At 39.8% G+C, this 18139-nt stretch overlaps 1 protein-coding gene across 13 annotated transcripts in view; it reads right to left on the reverse strand.

The window, feature by feature from the left end:
* Positions 1-18139, reverse strand: part of Ppfibp2 (PPFIB scaffold protein 2) — a 157126-nt gene that overhangs the window by 53990 nt on the left and 84997 nt on the right. For 10 of the 13 annotated variants that reach the window (XM_078046543.1, XM_078046541.1, XM_078046539.1 and 7 more), the window contains 3 exons: positions 17398-17490; positions 13703-13816; positions 2874-3005 (listed from right to left, as the gene is read on the reverse strand). In XM_078046543.1, coding sequence (XP_077902669.1) covers positions 2874-3005; positions 13703-13816; positions 17398-17490 — 339 coding nt within the window. Of the gene's footprint in view, positions 1-2873; positions 3006-6273; positions 7239-7301; positions 7496-13702; positions 13817-17397; positions 17491-18139 lie in introns of those variants that run through there. The other 3 variants (XM_078046548.1, XM_078046547.1, XM_078046550.1) reach the window with 3 other exon arrangements.

The following is an 18139-nucleotide window of genomic DNA, read 5'->3' on the forward strand; positions in this document are numbered from 1 at the left end:
TTTTCATTGAAACATAAAATGGAATTTGAGGATAAAGCTGGAGCTATCCTGAGGAAGTTTACTTCAGTTCTGGCTACTTAAAAAAAAAAAAAAAAAAGTCCCGTCTTTTCCAAACCACAAGCAATCAGCCCTTAGGCTAAATACATTCACTGGAAAAAAACAGCAGCAGTATAGGAAGGAAAGCAGGATTCCCTTTATTCACACAATTACAACCTCTGGTGACCTGAGCTAGCAAAATGTCTCACTCAAAATAAACATCTCTATCACATGACCGCAGTGCAGCTTCAGCAACACTCATAATTTTAAGTCCCTGTGCTCCAGTAGCTACAGAGAGAGGCAGAGGACCTGAGTATACTAGCAAAGAGCATGCTCAGTTACAAGGATGAGGAATTTATTTCAGGTCATGTGGCTGCTCACTGAATATCACAGGTTTAAACAGTCTACAGAATTCCTCCACATGGAAACCTAATATTTGTACTAGCAATGGGGAAGGGCTGTGATCTGGTAAAACAAAGGCTAAAGACTCAGGGTCTACGTTGCCTCTTGCCAAAACTGCCTGATGGAAAAACAACAACAAAAAGCTCAGATTATAAAACAATGCTTCAGAAAAGAAAGAAAGAAAAAGAGAGAAAGAGAGACAGACAGAGAGAGACAGAGAGACAGAGAGAGAGAGAGAAGTAAAATGACTGCTTTAGCAATATATATCCCAGAAGTGGGAGCTCTCCTTTCTTTCTGACTTCCCCTACAAAGGGACTGAGTGGCCGCCACATTAACTGCATTTTTCCACAGGTGGACTGACTCTCCACTCACACATCCCACACACGTAATCCCTATACTGACTGGTGTACAACCAGGCAGGTGACCAAAATTGGCCCAAAGAGATGCAACCCTAGGGCTTTTTCTGGAATCTTTAAGAAAAAGAATGTCCGCAGGGGCTGCCAGCCTGGCAGGACATCAATGCACAACTACTGACAGCATCTTTGTTACCAGATGGTAGAGACTTTCTGAGAATAAAAGAAAACCAAGTGATACAGTAAAATTGATTTTTAATGACTCTGTGAGATTACCCTGATCTAGTCATATCAGACTTTTTAAATCCCAGACTTTTCAAGCTATGTGACATAACAACTCTCTCTTCTTTTTTTCTTAAGTGTCTTTGAGTTGACTTTCTGCAACTTTAAGCCTTCTCACTAAGCTTTACTGAATTCTGCCTCCAAAGCCCTAATGTATATTCACATGTAATTACATATCTTGAAGTATTGGTAAAGTGACAAAATCAGAATAAAACCCAACTGCTTTTCTATGAACATTTAAGACACAGTCCATTTGATTAATAAATACTTCATACAGATTGGTTTTTTGTGTCTGAGACCTCTGAGATATGTAAATATGTATTCAAGTCTACATTTCCATTTCTAACATGCTAACAATGCTATCAGTAAGTGATCAATAAAAACTGGCTATTACTATGTGTCCTGCACTGAGTTAAGGACTTCACATACATGATCCCACTCACTCCTCAGGACAACCAAAGAAATAGCAAGTATTGCTATCTCTATCATTTTATAGGAGAAGAAATGGGGATTTGGGAGTGAAATTACTTGGCCAATATCATAAAGCTTCTGAGTAGTTTAGCATGGGTCAAAGATGGAGCTCTGAATCTACAGCCTGTACTCTTAATCACTAGAAACTACTGTCTCAGCTTACTAGAGATATCCTCCTTTGGCAACTCACTACACTTCTTACTAAATACAAGAAGTGGGTTTTCAAAAGCAATGTAAAGAATATGCCTACACATTGAAGTGTCCCAATTGCCAGCATTTACCCAATAAACAGAAATATGGCACGTGTCAGTGCAAACAATGTTGATGTCTTTCAGAAAGGAACAATATGCATGTTTAGAGTTTTAAGAAGCCTAGAGATGAAGATAAACCAAGTACATACAAAATGCCAAATTCTAAACATGCATACTATGATAGACACTTAACTTTTGTAAGTTTATTTGGTCTTCACCACAAAGTTATCCATTTTATAGATAAAAAAAATGAAGTTTAGAGAGATTAAGTAACTAACTTATTGAAGTTCATAGAGCTACTGAGCAGATATATATGAGTAAATCTGTCTAGGTTTTTCTGAAACCAAAACTTAATCTTCGTTTGTACCTCATAATGCTGGGTGTAAATATAAAGATTTGAAGGTAAAGACACATGAAGGTGGTTGTCTAGGGTTAAAACAGGCTGATCTCTCAAATAAAAATGCTACAGAGCCTAACGATCTCTAAACCTTTATCCAAAAAGGAGTCTGGCATGCTCTAACTAATGGCAAATGGGGCCTCAAAAACAAAAGTAAGAAAATATTCTTTTAGACAAGGCATGTGCACGGGCACACCCATATGACCCATAAGAAGAAAAGAAACATGCAATCTGAGGGCTCCATCTGGGTCAGTGAAATGTATGTAAACAAAATGTCTCCAGACTCTCTGGATATAGTGACAGTGGCCTGTTGGGAAGCTGTACTTCATCCCAGTACACTGTAACTACCTTGGTTCTTACAGAAGACATTTTGTGTCCCTCCATGTTTGTCTGATTCTTCCCTCATTACTGCATGCCTTTCCATCCTTGTCAGCAGTTTGAGGGAGGATAAAAACTTAGAGCCAATACTGGGTGGTTTGGGTATTGCTGAAATTTGCAGCCACAGCAAAACCTGATAACTTGATATTAACAAATCATTGTGTCACTAGTTGCATAGATATTCCTGGCACCCAGTGGCTGCCACAATTGGGGTTGACCAGATGGCTGAGTCCATATTAGGATATTCAGGTCTAAGCTTAGTACAATTATAGGACCTTCCAGAATTTGTTGTATCATACCCACCTCTGCTTTTCTCTGCTTTTCCTCTTGCTCTCTTTGCTCCTTCTCCATGCCAACCAGCTTGAGCTTCAGCTCAGACACTTCAGTCATTAGATCAAGCTTCTGGGTCTCAAGAGATGTGCGACTTAACAGCTCCTACAAGAAAAACAGATCTCAAATATCATAAACCAACATTGCTACAAGGATAGCTCTAGCTCCATCTATAGATGTAAGGCAGTATCTAAGTTGTATATTGCACACTACAAAACTGAGACTGCTGCATATAACCTCCAGGTCTATTAGAGATGGACCAGGGCTGACACTGGTTCTCTCAGGGATAGCACATGCCCTGGTGTGACCCACTGTGATTTTTGAAAGACAATATGAATTACAATTATCAAAACACATGTTTCACCACAGAAAATTCTTGTTAATTATTTCCAAACAGAAAAAAAATACATGGGTACTCTCAAAGAATCAACTTCTTCCCATCTCTATTTTTAAGGCAAATTAGCAGTTCCTCTTTACCATATAAACAAAAATTCACATTAATAATGTCTTTTTCAAAACCAAAGTTTCTAGATCACCTGCTGGGCACAGTCAATATTGAGTCCAATCTCCAACCATCTCAATATAAGATCTCATTACAGTGAACACAGATGGGATTTAGAATAGAAAGTGGGTATTTATGAGTATTTATTTGATGATTGTATAGGAATCTTAATATGAGATGGATCTTTTCTGAGAAGTACCAAAATTACAATTTGAACATTGTGGTACATAAACAAGAAGGCTGTTCTTTCCTGATTGTGAGGAGAGATCAAGAAAGTTATTACTAGTCCTGCCAATGCTAGAATGGTGACTGACTACAATCAGATATCTCAGATGTTTAACAACAAATTTGTCATAAATACATACACTTATAAAATACACTTACTAAAAAACAAAGGAGATAGTAAAAAATCTATTGAGGGTTACTAGAAATTATAAAAGACTTCAAAAACCAAAAGCACTTCCCAAAGTTCAGGACAACAGATATTTCCATTGGCAAATAGCAATGTCCTGTCATGGTCAAAATCCTGGCACATGGTAGTTCCTGGCAAGGAGAATGTTCCTGGCAATCAGGACAGCAACAGACCAAAGTATTAGACAGAAAAGACATAATATCCTTCATTGTTCTACACATTTTGTATCATCTTGGGCATCCCAACCCCAGTACAACAATGGTGATCTCAACATTCTGACCTAACAGTTCTGATTTCATAGATTTAAAACTGTCCTCAGGTCATAAATCAAACCAGAGAAGACAGATAGTTTGACTTGTATTACATAATTCCCCAGGTTAAAGGCTGCCAGTACCTGGGATAAACTGCTCATGTGCTAACCTGAGGGGATGAAAATCTAGAAGTCCATCAACTCAGTGCAATGGATTCTCTGAGCTCTGAGTTTAGGAGGTGGTTTCTTCCTGGACTGGCCAAATTAGAAGCTGACTGACAGGGCAGAGGCAACAGCTCTGCAGAGCCAGAACTGGGCTACTTGGCTACAAGGAGTCAGGCAGATAAGTGTGTCCAATGCAATGGAGAATTTGGATTTGTTGAGTGCCTCCTCTGTGTCAGATACTGCTGGGTAATTTCACATATATCCTCTTAATAAATCCTCTTAGGAATTTGACAGTAAATATTAGTATCCCAGTTCTATAGATGAGGAAACAGAACTGTAAAGGGTAAGTAAATCTTTTGGCCAAAGACACATGCTAATCATCAGTAGCATTAGTTTTCAAACCCAGTTCTGTTTAATTCCAGAATTTATTTCGTCTAAGGTATCACACTGCTTCCCAAACAGAAAAAAAATACAAGAATTTTGAGGAAAAAAACCATATATACATAGTAATAAGCAAATTTGCACTGAGCCAAGGAAATATCCTCTCATATTGACAAGATTTCATTGAGCCACATACTATCTACCAGGGTCTGATGCTAAGGTTAGGCAGGCCATGGAGGGCCTTAAGCAAATCTTCCCTGGATGGAGGACACACAGAAATTATGAGTTCTCTTGGTCTTGAGTATTTGAATTTCTCAAAATGTAATCATCCCCATATCACCTATTCCCTTAACCCCCTCCTCTTCTTCTTTCTCCCCCTGACCCTTACTTTCTACCATCTCATTGTCTATCTCTTCCCATCTTTCATCTACCTGCCTTGTTTCAAAAATGATTTAAGGAAGTTTGAAAAATATATATATCCAGGTTAAAAAAAATCCTAAAATTAAAGCAGATAGAAATAGAAGTTGAACTCAAGAGTTTCAGTTTGTGGAAAACTCATGCTATAAAGTCCTGTGAACAAGTAGGAATGGACTACAATGAATATGCAAGCTTACTTACTGCAATGCAACAGAGAAAAGGAAAAATTTCACAAATTAAGGTCCACAAGAACAATTACTTCAGAGATCTAAAAAGAAAAGTTCTCTAGGAGACTTCATTTATATTTTTAAATGCTTACCAGAAGCCAACACTTAGGGACATCATGTTAAAATACAGCCCTTGTTGACTACTTGAGTGCTGTAAGATGATATTCATGCAATTTTTCTACTGATGAATGAGCATTCGAGATACTGCTTTGGTGGAATTCAAAAAAGCTTCAGAATGTGTCTCCCTTGAAAGTTAAAAGTCTATTCTGCTTCCACTACTGCCAAAATCTCTCTAGCTGTTTTAACTACCAGTTGTAATTGGTCATACCAATGTTCTAGCTGATGAGAATAATATTGTAATTGGTTCCAATATCCAGTCCAATTAGCCAGTTTTTCACTTGGTCATGCTCACATTGAAAGTGGACATTCCAGTTGGACATGCTAGTGTTAATTAGAAACCTATTATGATTCACTAATAATAAAGCTTTGGCTTACTGTCTCCTAGCTTATAACTATTAGCATGTTCTTCTACCTGTGATGATCATCTTCCCTTTGTCCTTGTCAATAAATGTTCTAGTACATGAATTCAAAACACAGTCTTCAGTAAGCTTACTGCAATCCAGCTCTACTTCACTATCTCCGGACTGAGCAAGGCCTCTTACCACTTATTACGTACTGGAATCTCTAAAAATGTATAACTTAGTAGGAATTAATAACTGACATTCTCAATTACTCCTTCTACTTCCAAAATAAACAGAATCTTGTATTTTTTCACAGTGGGCCATGTTCTTCCAGTCATCTTAAGTGGAGGACACTGTGTTCCCACCAATCCAATTTACTGAACACCTTCATCCCTGTTCCAGGACTGCTTCCAGACCACTGTTTGTCTCCACTAATCATCTACATCAACCCTCCTCTTATAAGGCAGCACCATTCAGTTATATTCTCCCCAAATATCCAGAACCAAGACATTCTCTCATTTCCCATCAACAGCTTTCATCAATATCTTTTCTACCTACTTTGGGCACTTTGTGTCTCCTCAGTAGATTCAACATCATCGTTAATGATTTTTCTGCTCAGTAGTCACATTGACCTTCTGTTCAGCTTCACAGTGAATCTCGGCTCCCACAGGCTTTACTTCTACTTCCTTTTAGCTTCTCAGCAGCATGGCCAGAGCTTGATTCTCATCTTTACCCAGAATGTATATTCTCTGCTTCTAAAATCCTCAACTCCGAAATTCCCTCCACTGGCCACAATCTTCTAACCTTTCAACTGCCCTACTTGCTCACTCAATCTCTAATTTCTTCTTCTGTGACCACTAGTTACTTAGTAACTCATTGTTTTCCTGGTTTATCAACTTCCTTTAAGTAGTACTTGTCTCCCTATCCACTAGATAACCATAAGGTTAGTCATTTCAATTGTACTCTTATTTATACCAAAAAAATCCTTCACCCAGCTCACCCTACTCTGAAACCTGATGTATTGTGTGTTTATTAGAGCCCAATTCAGCCAAGTCTCAGTCTTTTGTTTGTTTCCATTCCCAATGGCATGACAATTACTAGCAAAAGTCATTTAATGATGGTTTTGATACAAATTCACACTATCAAATTACAGTCTATCTTCCAATGCTGCCTGAAAAATGTTGTGCTCATCTCTGATTCCTTTAAGGGATTTCTCCAAATCTTTTCTGTTCTCAAGCCATAAACCCCACAATGCACCCCTCTCCTCTTCAAATAATTTCTCCTCGTGTTTACTGAAAAGCGAAAAACCAACAGATTATTCACTGAACTTAAGTTCTTCCTATTTCAACATTTTCCAGAATCATCTCATTCTTATCTCCTAAATCCCTATCTTAGAAGTAGCAAGCACTCGGCTCCTTTCCAAGGCTAATGTGCCACAACAGCACATGGCCATCCTCTCTGTCAGGTTCTTTCACTTTTTAGAACAGTTCTCTAGCCCAAAAAGTTTCCAGATTGCACAGAAAAAGTATGCATCAAAGGATACAGTGCTTCCAGAATTTGTTCCTGAATCGTCACCTCTCACTGACCTTCCTGTCTCTTGCCATTTCTCAGTCTCCAGATTCTTCAGGCATCCTCACACGACCTGATGAAACTTAAAAGTTATCTTTGACTTTGTCCCTGTGTTATGGACCTGCTTCTCTCTCTAGCTGGTAACTCAGAATGACTCCCATTCACATGGCCCTAGCCTCTCCTTCACCTCTGTGCTCTGTTTGAGGAGTTCCCAGCAAGCTCAGTACTAGTCTAGGGTAGGACCATCAATCATCCACTTTGACAGGCATTTAATCTCTCCTCACCATCAGCTCTCATTCCTCAGGCTATAAACATGATCAAATTTCTGACATTCTTAAGAAACTCCCCTCTTGACCCTAACTGCCCCTCAAGTTACCACCATCAACTCCCATGTCCTCTCCCTGGGCAAGTACATGCTGTGTGTTTAAGTGCTGTGTTTCTCTGCCCTTTCCTCCCCTATTCATAACCAAGCTTTAAAAATAATATATCTCTGGGGCAGGGGTTGTGGCTCAGTGGTAGAGCGTTTGCCTAGCATGTGTGAGGCATTGGGTACAATTCTCAGCACACATGTAATTTAAAAATAGGTCCATTAACAACTAAAAAATATATATATTAAAAAAAATAATCTATCTCTGCTGCCTCATCTTCTCAACAAGATGTCTGCCTACCTGAAATCTGGTTTCTGCCTTCACAAGTAAGGCACAGAAAAAGTTCTAGTCTGGAAACTGATGTCCAACCTTTCAGAAGCTCTGAGATGTAAACTTTTTAATTTCCAGGAAAGGCAATATATTTGTCCTTCTGGAAGAGGTTAGTGGTAGTGGTTAAGTGCAGGGATCCTAACTATACTTCTTGGTTCTTAACAGTCTCCACTTCATCAACTGGTATAAGCTACTCCTTGCCACCCCATCTTCCCTCTTCCAGATTTTCTTGACCTTTCTTTTTCCTCTTCATCTGTTTTGCTGACTGCTTTTATTCTGTTTACACTTAAAGAAAAACATTCATGGGACTCTAGTTCTCATTTCCAGGACTGGCTCAGTTCTGGATCCAGCCTCCTTGTCTGGAGCACTAACATCTTCCCCAGGCAAGGTTTGCCCCACACTCAGGAATCCTGACTTCCATGAGGTAATCCTGCTGGGACTCTCTTGGAGTCCTGCAGCTAGCACGATGTGTGGGGAGGGAAGGGGAAGGGAGGCAGGGGGCTGAGGATAAGGGGCAAAGGTTTCATAAACAGCATTCTGCTTGCTCCAAATTGTTTCAAGGTTTCCTGGAGGGATGAGGAGGGAGGGGTATGATGGGCTTGTTTTACTTACTGTGAAGGATCATGAAACTGGCTAATGATGCCTCAGGAAAAACAGTGGATAAAATTATCACTCACCTCTCTCACTTCACCACTACCACTAATCTCTTCCAGAAGGACAAATACATCTCCTTTCCCAGAGATGAAAGAAAGTTTACATCTTAGAATAACTCTCCATTTCCTTTTGCCCAAGCTCAGGTTCTGACTGGAGCTGATAAAAAGAATTTGCCATTCAGGCCACATGTTGAAGCAATTACCTCCATCTTTAAGTGTAGAATATGAACCAGGGAATTACTGACCAATGACAGAGGACTACAACCAGACTGGCAATCTGAAACTAGAATGAAATAATGGGCCATGGAAAGACATGTGAGAAAAAAATATGTTCCTTTGCCCTTTGATGCAAAAGACCTGAGCCTTGCCAGGAAGCCTGGATCATGAGTAACACTGTGCAGAGAGGAAGTGCTTACAGTAAAGTTTGAGTCCAGATTCAGTCCCCACTAATTAGACCATCTCTCTGAACCTCAGTCTTACATATAAAAAGAGGTTAATGTATCACTCCTTGCTGTGGTCTAAGACACTCAACATCAAACAAGATAAACATGAAAAAACTAGTTATTTGTGCCTCATGAATCTCCCAGAGGGAATTTTAGAGAATATTTGGGAAATGCCTGCTTTCTTCACACATGCAGTGTCTCACCTCCTTGAATGGATTTGTGCTTCTTCCAGATCATATACATGGCCCTGTTTAATATTCTCTCTCTGAGACAGAAATACCTTTTTACTAGCTAGGCACTGATCAAGTGTCCTAGGCCCCCAAACCCCCTGCTCAACATCTTAACTTACACAGGCCATTTGTATGATAGTGAATTTTTAAAACACAAGAATAATTTTACAATTCTAGGTGGTAGTAGAGTTGGACGACGTAGAGTCCATATTATATCCTGTAAGAAAAGTCCATATTATAACATGTAAGAAAAACATGCCCATCAACCTTCCCAGATCAACTGCCATTAGCCAGTTATAGAAGCTCATGTCCACTGACTCCCAATCCCCTACACTGTCACTCTGCATGCTTCACCTAAAAGGCATCCAAAGCAATGAAGCTGACCAAACCCAGAAACTCTGGGTCAGGTTCTCTGTGGCTGACGCCCTATGTAAAACCTCTGATCCACTAGGTGCCATGAGCTTCTTCCCTGAGATCATGCTCCTCTGGAGAAGGGTCAGTGATCAAGGCAAAGAAGCTCAATGTGCAGGAATGAACCAGATCTCAGAAAATCCACAGAAGCCACTTTAGAAAAAGCCATATGGCTTGAAATATACCAACAGACCCAGAGGAGCTTTTCCTGATAGAGATTTTGTCACCAGCACAGTCTGAGCAAATCAGAGGAAGTCACTGACTCAGGCTATATTCCTGGGGTGCAATTCTGGGCCCTGGGTTCAGATGGCTTCATTATGTAGCTGGGTAAATGTGCAGATGTGCTCAAGAACCAGATATAGTCCCCATTAACTCTTGATGGGAGCACCTTCAGAGCTCTATATCTAGGCCCAGACAGTTCCAGACCAATGAAGCTGACTCAGGTTGTCCCTCATGTATACACTTCCTGAGAAATGTCTTCTCTTAATAGGGAAAGTTTTCTGGAAAAGCCAGATATGCTCAATGAGTCTGAGACCATAATTGAAGAAGGTACTTCTTCAGGCAGTTCCCAAGGGTACTCAGAGCGTCTCCCTTCCCACCCTGCACCCAGCAGAGGGTCGCAGACAAGAAATATTATTTTGTGCTCAAATGTGTCCCCAGTCTATGTTCTGCTCATATGGACCTTCCCCTGTGCTGACGCTCTCTGTTTCTGGTTTGCCTGTCTAATCCCAAAATGGGGGTCTTCATGTTCTCTCCTTCTGGAGGCTCAATGAGTTCACATACAGATGAAAACAGCTGGGAGCTGAGAGATGAACAATAAGCAAGGACTGAGTTGGGCTAGGCTGAGAGGTGCCTGGCTCATGAGTTGGGTGAGAAATAACTCTTCCTTTTGGCCTCCTGAAGGAGGTTGACATTGGGTATGAGAGCAGCTGTGGGATGGGCTTGCTTGAACCTGAGGACAGGATCTGGGCTATGCTTATTTGGGGTTCCTTAAGTCCCCCAGTGATATTTCAGTCAGCAATGGGAGCAAAGTCTAGAGTAGACTTCAGATTGGAGGCTTGCAGGCTAGTCTTGATCTATAGATGTGTACTCTGATTCACATGACATTTTAAATTAGTCAGCAATATAGAAAAATTAATACTTTTAAATCTTTAATTTAAGACTTTTAGCTTTTTGTGAAAAATAGGACTATCTAGCATTATGCAGCTCATACAGGCAGTCAACTGGAATTGAATAATAATTGCCACCATTAGGATGCATTCAATGTGCAGAGTATCAGAAGCAGCATCCCTAGGGATGCACTGTGTCTGCAGGCAGTCAGAAGGACCCGCTGGAGACAGGAAAAGGGTCTCGTTCAGATAAGCCAGGCTTAGATCAGGGCAGGAATGGTCTAAGGCTAGCAGAAGGAGGCAATTGTTTGCCTCCATTCTCTGCCTCTAGGCCATGAGTCATTCCTGCTCCTAATACCAGAAGCCAAGAGCCCTGCAGCTCAGGATATCTTTGCCAATTTGAACAGGTCTCCGCCTGCCCCCAGTTCAGAGGACATATAAATACTCTAAGCTGTAGATGGCATTACACCACTGCTGTGGTACAAGAATCAAGTGTCTATACAGAGAACTTCAAGTAGATTTCAGGAAAGCAATAGCATGTGCAAAAACTTGAGATGCTCAAATAGGTCCCATGTCTTAAACAAACAATGTGTCAAGAAATTTTACATTTGAAAGATTGAGAGAACACAATGAAACCTTATGGGCACAAAAATAACTTGGTCAAGCTCAGGAAGATCTTAAAACCCAAAAGTGGCAAATAAAGAGCTACCATATTTCCAAATATACCAGGTCACAACATCCACCTCTATGTATGGTACATGCAAATTATCTCAACTCATTACACACAAGAAAGAAGATCTAGAATAAACAGATACAAAGGGTAATTGATCTTAAGACTTTTTAAAAAGTCTAAAATGCCATCCAGGGGGTAATGCCAGACACTCTCCATGTGGTGCTGGGCACCTACATCAAACTCCTTGACACAGAGACTCTGAGGATGGAGCAGAAACACAGCCAAAGAGAGATGTAGAACAGTCCAGAAGAGAAGCCAGGGCAGCCAGGCAGATAACTCAGGCACTACAATGCATCCATTCTCTGACCTCTGATTATGTGGTTACTCACCAGACACCACGTTCCTGAAATATCAACCTTCTGACATTTTTCTCATGTGTTCCCTCTGCATTCAAATTTTTGTGGTTTCTTTTTGGATTATTCACAACACTCCATCATCTTCCTCCATTATCCTTTCCATCTCAAAACCACACTTGTGCAGACTTGAAAATATAATCTAGTGCAATGTTTTATGCACTCTTCATGAAAATGCTCCCTTGCCATTTCAGATTTTTCCCATCACACTATTTTCCTTCCTGAGTCTTCAAAAGAAACATTCATGACAACAACAACAAAAGAATTGACTCCTATTCCTACTCAGATTTTCAGGGAATATTGTAAACAAGAGAAATGACAAATGAATCTAAAAAGAAAGCCAACAACAGGATAACTTACTAATCAGTTATGAAAAGATAAACTAACAACAATCTCTGAGTTGTTGACACAGTTTTTATGAAGACATATGAATAAAAAAATTGACTCCCCCCCCTTTTTTTCTTTAAGTTCTTCAAATGAAACTCTGGAACTAAGGCATTTTATTTTAAGACCAAAGGTAAAATGCAAAGCCTATATTTATTACTATACTGTCAAGAAAAATTTTAATTTTAGGCTGATCACAACAATAAAGAATTTTGGAGCTTGAGGGAAAGTTTATAAGCAGTTATCTAATTGAATCCACTCATTTTAAAGGAATGATTTTTGTTCTTTGAAGAAATAGTGAGGACCTTTTATATGCCAAGTACCATACTGGGAGTTACAAAGCATATACACATAAATTTCAGGAATGGTTTAATTTAAAAAAAAACTGAAAATTCAAGAATAATTTAAGTTAATGTTAATAGTTTAATTTAAAAATCTCGGGCTGGGGATGTGGCTCAAGCGGTAGCGCACTCGCCTGGCATGCGTGCGGCCCGGGTTCGATCCTCAGCACCACATACAAAAAACAAAGATGGCTGTGTCTGCCAAGAACTAAAAAATAAATATTAAGATTCTCTCTCTCTCTCTCTCTTTCTCTTAAAAAAATAAAAAATAAAAATCTAATTAACATCTAAAGGTGAGCACCTAAAGTTGTAATAACTTCAGCTCATTTTACAATAAAGTAAAACTATTCAGGAAAAGAATGGTTACATCAAATATGATAGTTTCACTAAAAAAATAATATTGTAAATGACAGTAACCATGACTATCTATACAGCAAAAGTTTTTAAATGGAAAAAAGTCACCATATTCTATTAATCACACAAAACCTGAGAGCAGAATTGTATCCCTGTATGATCATGGCTTTGTAAATTATGTGAAAACATAATGAACACATCCAAAAGAAAAGAAGGAAAGGACATTATTTGAACATTAGGGAAGCAGCTAAATTTTTTTTCATTTTGATGCCTATTAAATTATATTAAGATGTTCTTCATGTAATGATTTGTATGGAAGAAAACCACAGAGTGAGAGGGAGTAAAATGAGAGTGGCAAAAGAGCAGAAAATAAGCTAACAAATTGACATTCTAAAACCCAGGTGCCACTAGCAGTCAAACTGTGGTTCCTGTGATAAGAGCAGGGTGACACAGCCAGTGGAGCTCTCAGCACCAGGCCTGGAGAAAGTATGGCCTAGGAATCCGTCTAACCAGCTCAGCAGGTTATTCCTCTCAGGCTGGCCCTTCTCCACCCTCACTCTCAGGCTGGTTTCACCTGCTGTCTAAACACTGCACACTGAGCAGCCAGCTCTACCTCCAGGCGGGCTGGGAAAGTAAGCAGAGCACAGAAGAGGGCTTTAACACAGGAGCTGATTCAAGCCCAGTGCCCTTCCACTCCACCTGACCTTACCTGTTGAAGCATTTCTTCAGCAGCATTGAGTTTCACCTGGTGTCCTTCCAGACACACTTCTAAGTCCCGAATCTTCTCTCCTTGGGCTTCCACTTGGTCTGTGAGAACGCTCACCTGTTCCAGGAAATAAAGCACCAAACAATAGAGTGGCAGGGACTGTATGAGAGCAAAGTTTCCCCACTGAGTATGAGCAGTGAAAGTGCAACACTGACTCATGTGTGAGGAGGAACAGCTTTTCTTTTAGGTGAGTAGAAGGTGGGGGAAGTGTCCTGGATGAAGGCAACACTAGTTGGATTCTTACCTTACCAGGTAGTCTTGGTCAATGCCCATACGATGTTGGTCACATTCCTGCTCTTGACAGACTCCAGAGAAAAGCACCCAACAGCCAGGAGAGCTGCCTCTAGGTTGGACTCCTGCTCCTGATTCCTCTAACAGAGCAGTGCGACCTCAAGGCATATCTCAGCTGGCTTGCCAGAGCTTCTGCCACCTCATGTGGAAGAGCAATCCAAACCTCTATGGAAACCAACCAATGACCTAACCTCTCTCATAAGGGTGTGAGGACTACTCACCTATCAAGCAAGTGTTTTGAAGTAATTAAGGAATGTGGGATGCAAAGGGCATGTATTAGCACTGACAAAACTTGGCTCCAGAGAGGTTTTTGTGCTTCACAGGCCAAAACATGACTTTAAGTCATTCATACACAGAAGCCACACTGCATATATGTGGTAGAAAAGAGTCATTTTTCTGAGGAACCATGAGATTCTCTATGGAAAACATTAATAAAAACCCACTTATAATAAGTTATTTAAATTATGCCCTAAATACATACTGTGAGGGTTTTCATAGTCTTCTATTTCTTTTCCTTCCTTCCTTCCTTCCTTCCTTCCTCCTTCCTTCCTTCCTTCCTTCCTTCCTTCCTTCCTTCCTTCCTTCCTTCCTTCCTTTCTTTCATTAGGAGATACCTCAAATCAGGAAGATGAATAATAGGTGGCCCCCCAAAAGCAATCAATAATTGGTAATACTTTTTGGGTGGAGTCATTGTTGTTCACAAATAGATTATTCTAAATTATTTCTCAATCTATAATGGAATGATAGATGGAGCATGAAAGAGATAATGTGAGTTAATTTATGAGTTTAAAAACTGTACAACTTAGAAAGTTTCCATTTAAAAAGAAATAAATCTAAACTAACAGGCTTTAATCCTTCCATGTTTATGTTCTCAAATAATGAATGAATTATTGAAACATATTCCTGACATTGATGCATGGTTTGTTAATATTTCAATTTTAATTAAAAAATTGGGCTCCTTCTGTCAACTAAACCCATCTTAAACAATAAACCTTTTTTGTGTTTTTGTTGCTTGTTTTTTTCCTTGTTCAATACTGTTGGTACCCATTTCAACTACTAATTCCACTTTCAAAAGAGTAGGATTCTGGGGGATTGGTTCTGCTTTCTGGGACTCAAGAGTTCTTGTTTGGAAAGAATGTTTTATGGTTAATCCCATTATGAGGATTAACACCTATGTGTCTACACTATGCCTTGGGGCCATGTGCTAGTGATACCCTGAGGAAGAATATATAGTCTCCAGAATTCTATAGCTCATAGTTCAGCTGCACATAAGACTAAAGGGAACTCGAGACTTCTACACTAAGTATTATGAATAGTGAGGTGTAGAAAATAAACACAAAACATATAAAGTTCCTACAATGTAACCTTCATTCAATAAAGACAAATATATTTTGAACCCCTTCTACATACTGAGCATAATATTAGGTAAAGAGGGATACAAAAGGGGGTGGGGGAATGAAAATCTTTGCCTTAAAGGAATTACACTATAATTTAGACAAAGATTTTTATTTTGCTTCTTATTAATCCTAGAAGCAAACTATTTTGTTATATGTTTGTCTTGTGTTCTATGAATAGAAAAATAAATAGGAACACATCCTGGACCAAGGACTCAAATTAATTCAGTCTGGCTAAACTGCTATGGGAATTAAGCAAGAGGCTATACCCCACTGAGGATCTGTCTAACCAACTCCATAGGCCCCCAAGGAACAGGAACAGGAGCGAGCATGTAAAAGCTGCTTTGAGAGTCTGTCTACAAGCTTGCCTAGAAACCACTGGGGTCAACTTCTGCTTCCTGGAAAGTAGCTTCCCAACTGTGTTAAGATTATCTCAACAGGGATTATTCAAGAATTTGAAATTTTTTTAAAAAATGAATGTAACAGCATTTTGACACAGGATTTCTTAATTAAATTATAATCCTCTCTAAATAGAAACGTGTTATTTCAATCACAAAGGGTCCCAGTTCAAAAGTTCGCAATTTCATACTGTTTACTACAAAATTCTAAATTGAATACTTCTTTATTAATCATGTCATTAGGATGGAGTTTCAAAGTAGACATTCTTCAAAACATCTGTGCAGTAAAATCTGGCCATGCTATTCTCAGATGGCTCCCTACTTCTTCAAAGTAGGGACTGTAGACATGATGGCCCTTGCTGTTCTTTCTGCACACTAAGCATACTCCTGCCTCAGTGTGTGGGCTGGACTGACTACTGCCTCTGCTGGAATGTACTTCTCCAAGTATCAGCACAGCTCCCCTCTTAGCTTCCTCCTAACAAGGAGTCCTTCCCTAACTTCCTTATCTGGCTTCACTTTCCTCCTGAATACTTATCACCACCAGAAATATTTTATTTATTGGTTTGTTTATTACTGTCCTCTCCCTACCCCATCCTACTCCCTGCCTCTCTCTATTTCTCTACAAGAACAGGGACTTGATCTATTTTGTTCACTGTTGTATACCCAGCACCTAAAACCAGTATCTGACAGATGACTTGTAGATACTCAATTATTTTATAATGAATGAGTTATTTTAAAATCATTGGAGTAAAAAGAACAAAAGTAGGGTGCAAATCTCCTTCTCTATTCCACCGCCAGTCTTATTCATCACCCTTCAAGCCTTTTAAGGAGATATGATTAGGATATTAATCTTTATATTCTCCAATTGTCAATTAATGTCTGATGTATACCAGACCTCAAATCTTGCTAAATTGATTTACGTATTTGAGGCTAACACAGCAGAGCTCCTGCTTCAGTAATAGCCTTCCTGTGAGAATGTCTAACTTCATATAATATCAACACAGGTTTTCAGAAGTGAAAAAGTTTCTTTGGCTCACTTTCTCTATGGGAAGTTTAGGAGTTCCTCTGTTTGAAGCAAGAAAGCCACCAAAGGCTTAGCCCATTTTACCAGCTCCAGGGGATTTGGCATCAATGTGATCAGTCTAGATTTAGCTTCAGACACTTTGGACTTGATTCTGTTAGCATTTACTCTGAGGCCTGCATCACTCAGAGACATTTTATTAGTGATTTGAAGATGATCTCATCTCCCTTACAAGACTGTGATCCTAAGGACAGGACCCATTTTGTTCATTCTTAGCACCAGGTCATCAGCCTGGCCACAAGTGTGTAGAGGCAGGTGCTTAGTGGTGTATAATATAAATGAATGAATCACAGTCCTCAAAAGTCAAGTCTGCTAAACTGTGCTTCCCAGTTACTTTCTGCTTTTAGAAAAAGACTGTTTGAAAAACATACACTCTGGGAGCAGGAATATTCCAACAGAGAAAGCCCCTATCGCTTGGGGAATATACAGAGCTACAGGTAACAGGTAAACTAGTTTCCATCCAAAAGCACCCACCTGTAATATGAGGGACTCCTTATCTCCTTCTAGACGTGCCAAGCGTTCCTGGTAGGTTTCATTACTAGCAGCACCATGGTGATTTGCCTGGGACTAAAGAGAGGGAAAAGAATACAATTACAAAGCTAGAAAAACATTACCTGCTTTCAAATGGAGTGTGTAGTGTATGCAATTTGTGAAGACAGTTTCATTGATTATATGTGCAAAACCATCTACAAAAACAGGAAGCCACAGATTACAAAACTACTAAAAGGAAGATCAGACCACATGCCACTGAAAGGTGTGTTCCTTGGAAGTGGTGCAACCACCCTGATGACCTCACCCTTGGCTTGGAGGCCTCCACAAAGCTCCAGGCCAGCAGTGCTTGGCTTGACTGGACGTGCTGGGTCTGGTTCAGCTAAAGGCACAGCCTGCCAGAGTCAAAGCAACAATGAGGGTCTATTCTTTTTTAGGATGGTACTAGGGATTGAACCCTGGAGTACTTTACCACTGAGCTGCATCCCTAGCCCCTTTTATTTTTTTGAGACAGGGTTTCACTAAGTTGCTTAAGGCCTTGCTAATTTGCTGAAGTTGGCCTTGGATTTGTGATCCTCCTGCCTCAGTCTCCAGAGTGGCTGGGATTACAGGAATTGCCTCTGCATCCATTGAGGGTCTGCTCTTTGAGACCAAGGGAGTTGGTACCATTCATTAAGGAACTGTGTGGGAACAACTCCTACACAGATCTTGGGAATTTTCACAGCAA

Source organism: Ictidomys tridecemlineatus, chromosome 4, assembly GCF_052094955.1.
Source record: "Ictidomys tridecemlineatus isolate mIctTri1 chromosome 4, mIctTri1.hap1, whole genome shotgun sequence".
In the NCBI taxonomy this organism is placed as follows: Eukaryota; Metazoa; Chordata; class Mammalia; order Rodentia; family Sciuridae; genus Ictidomys; species Ictidomys tridecemlineatus.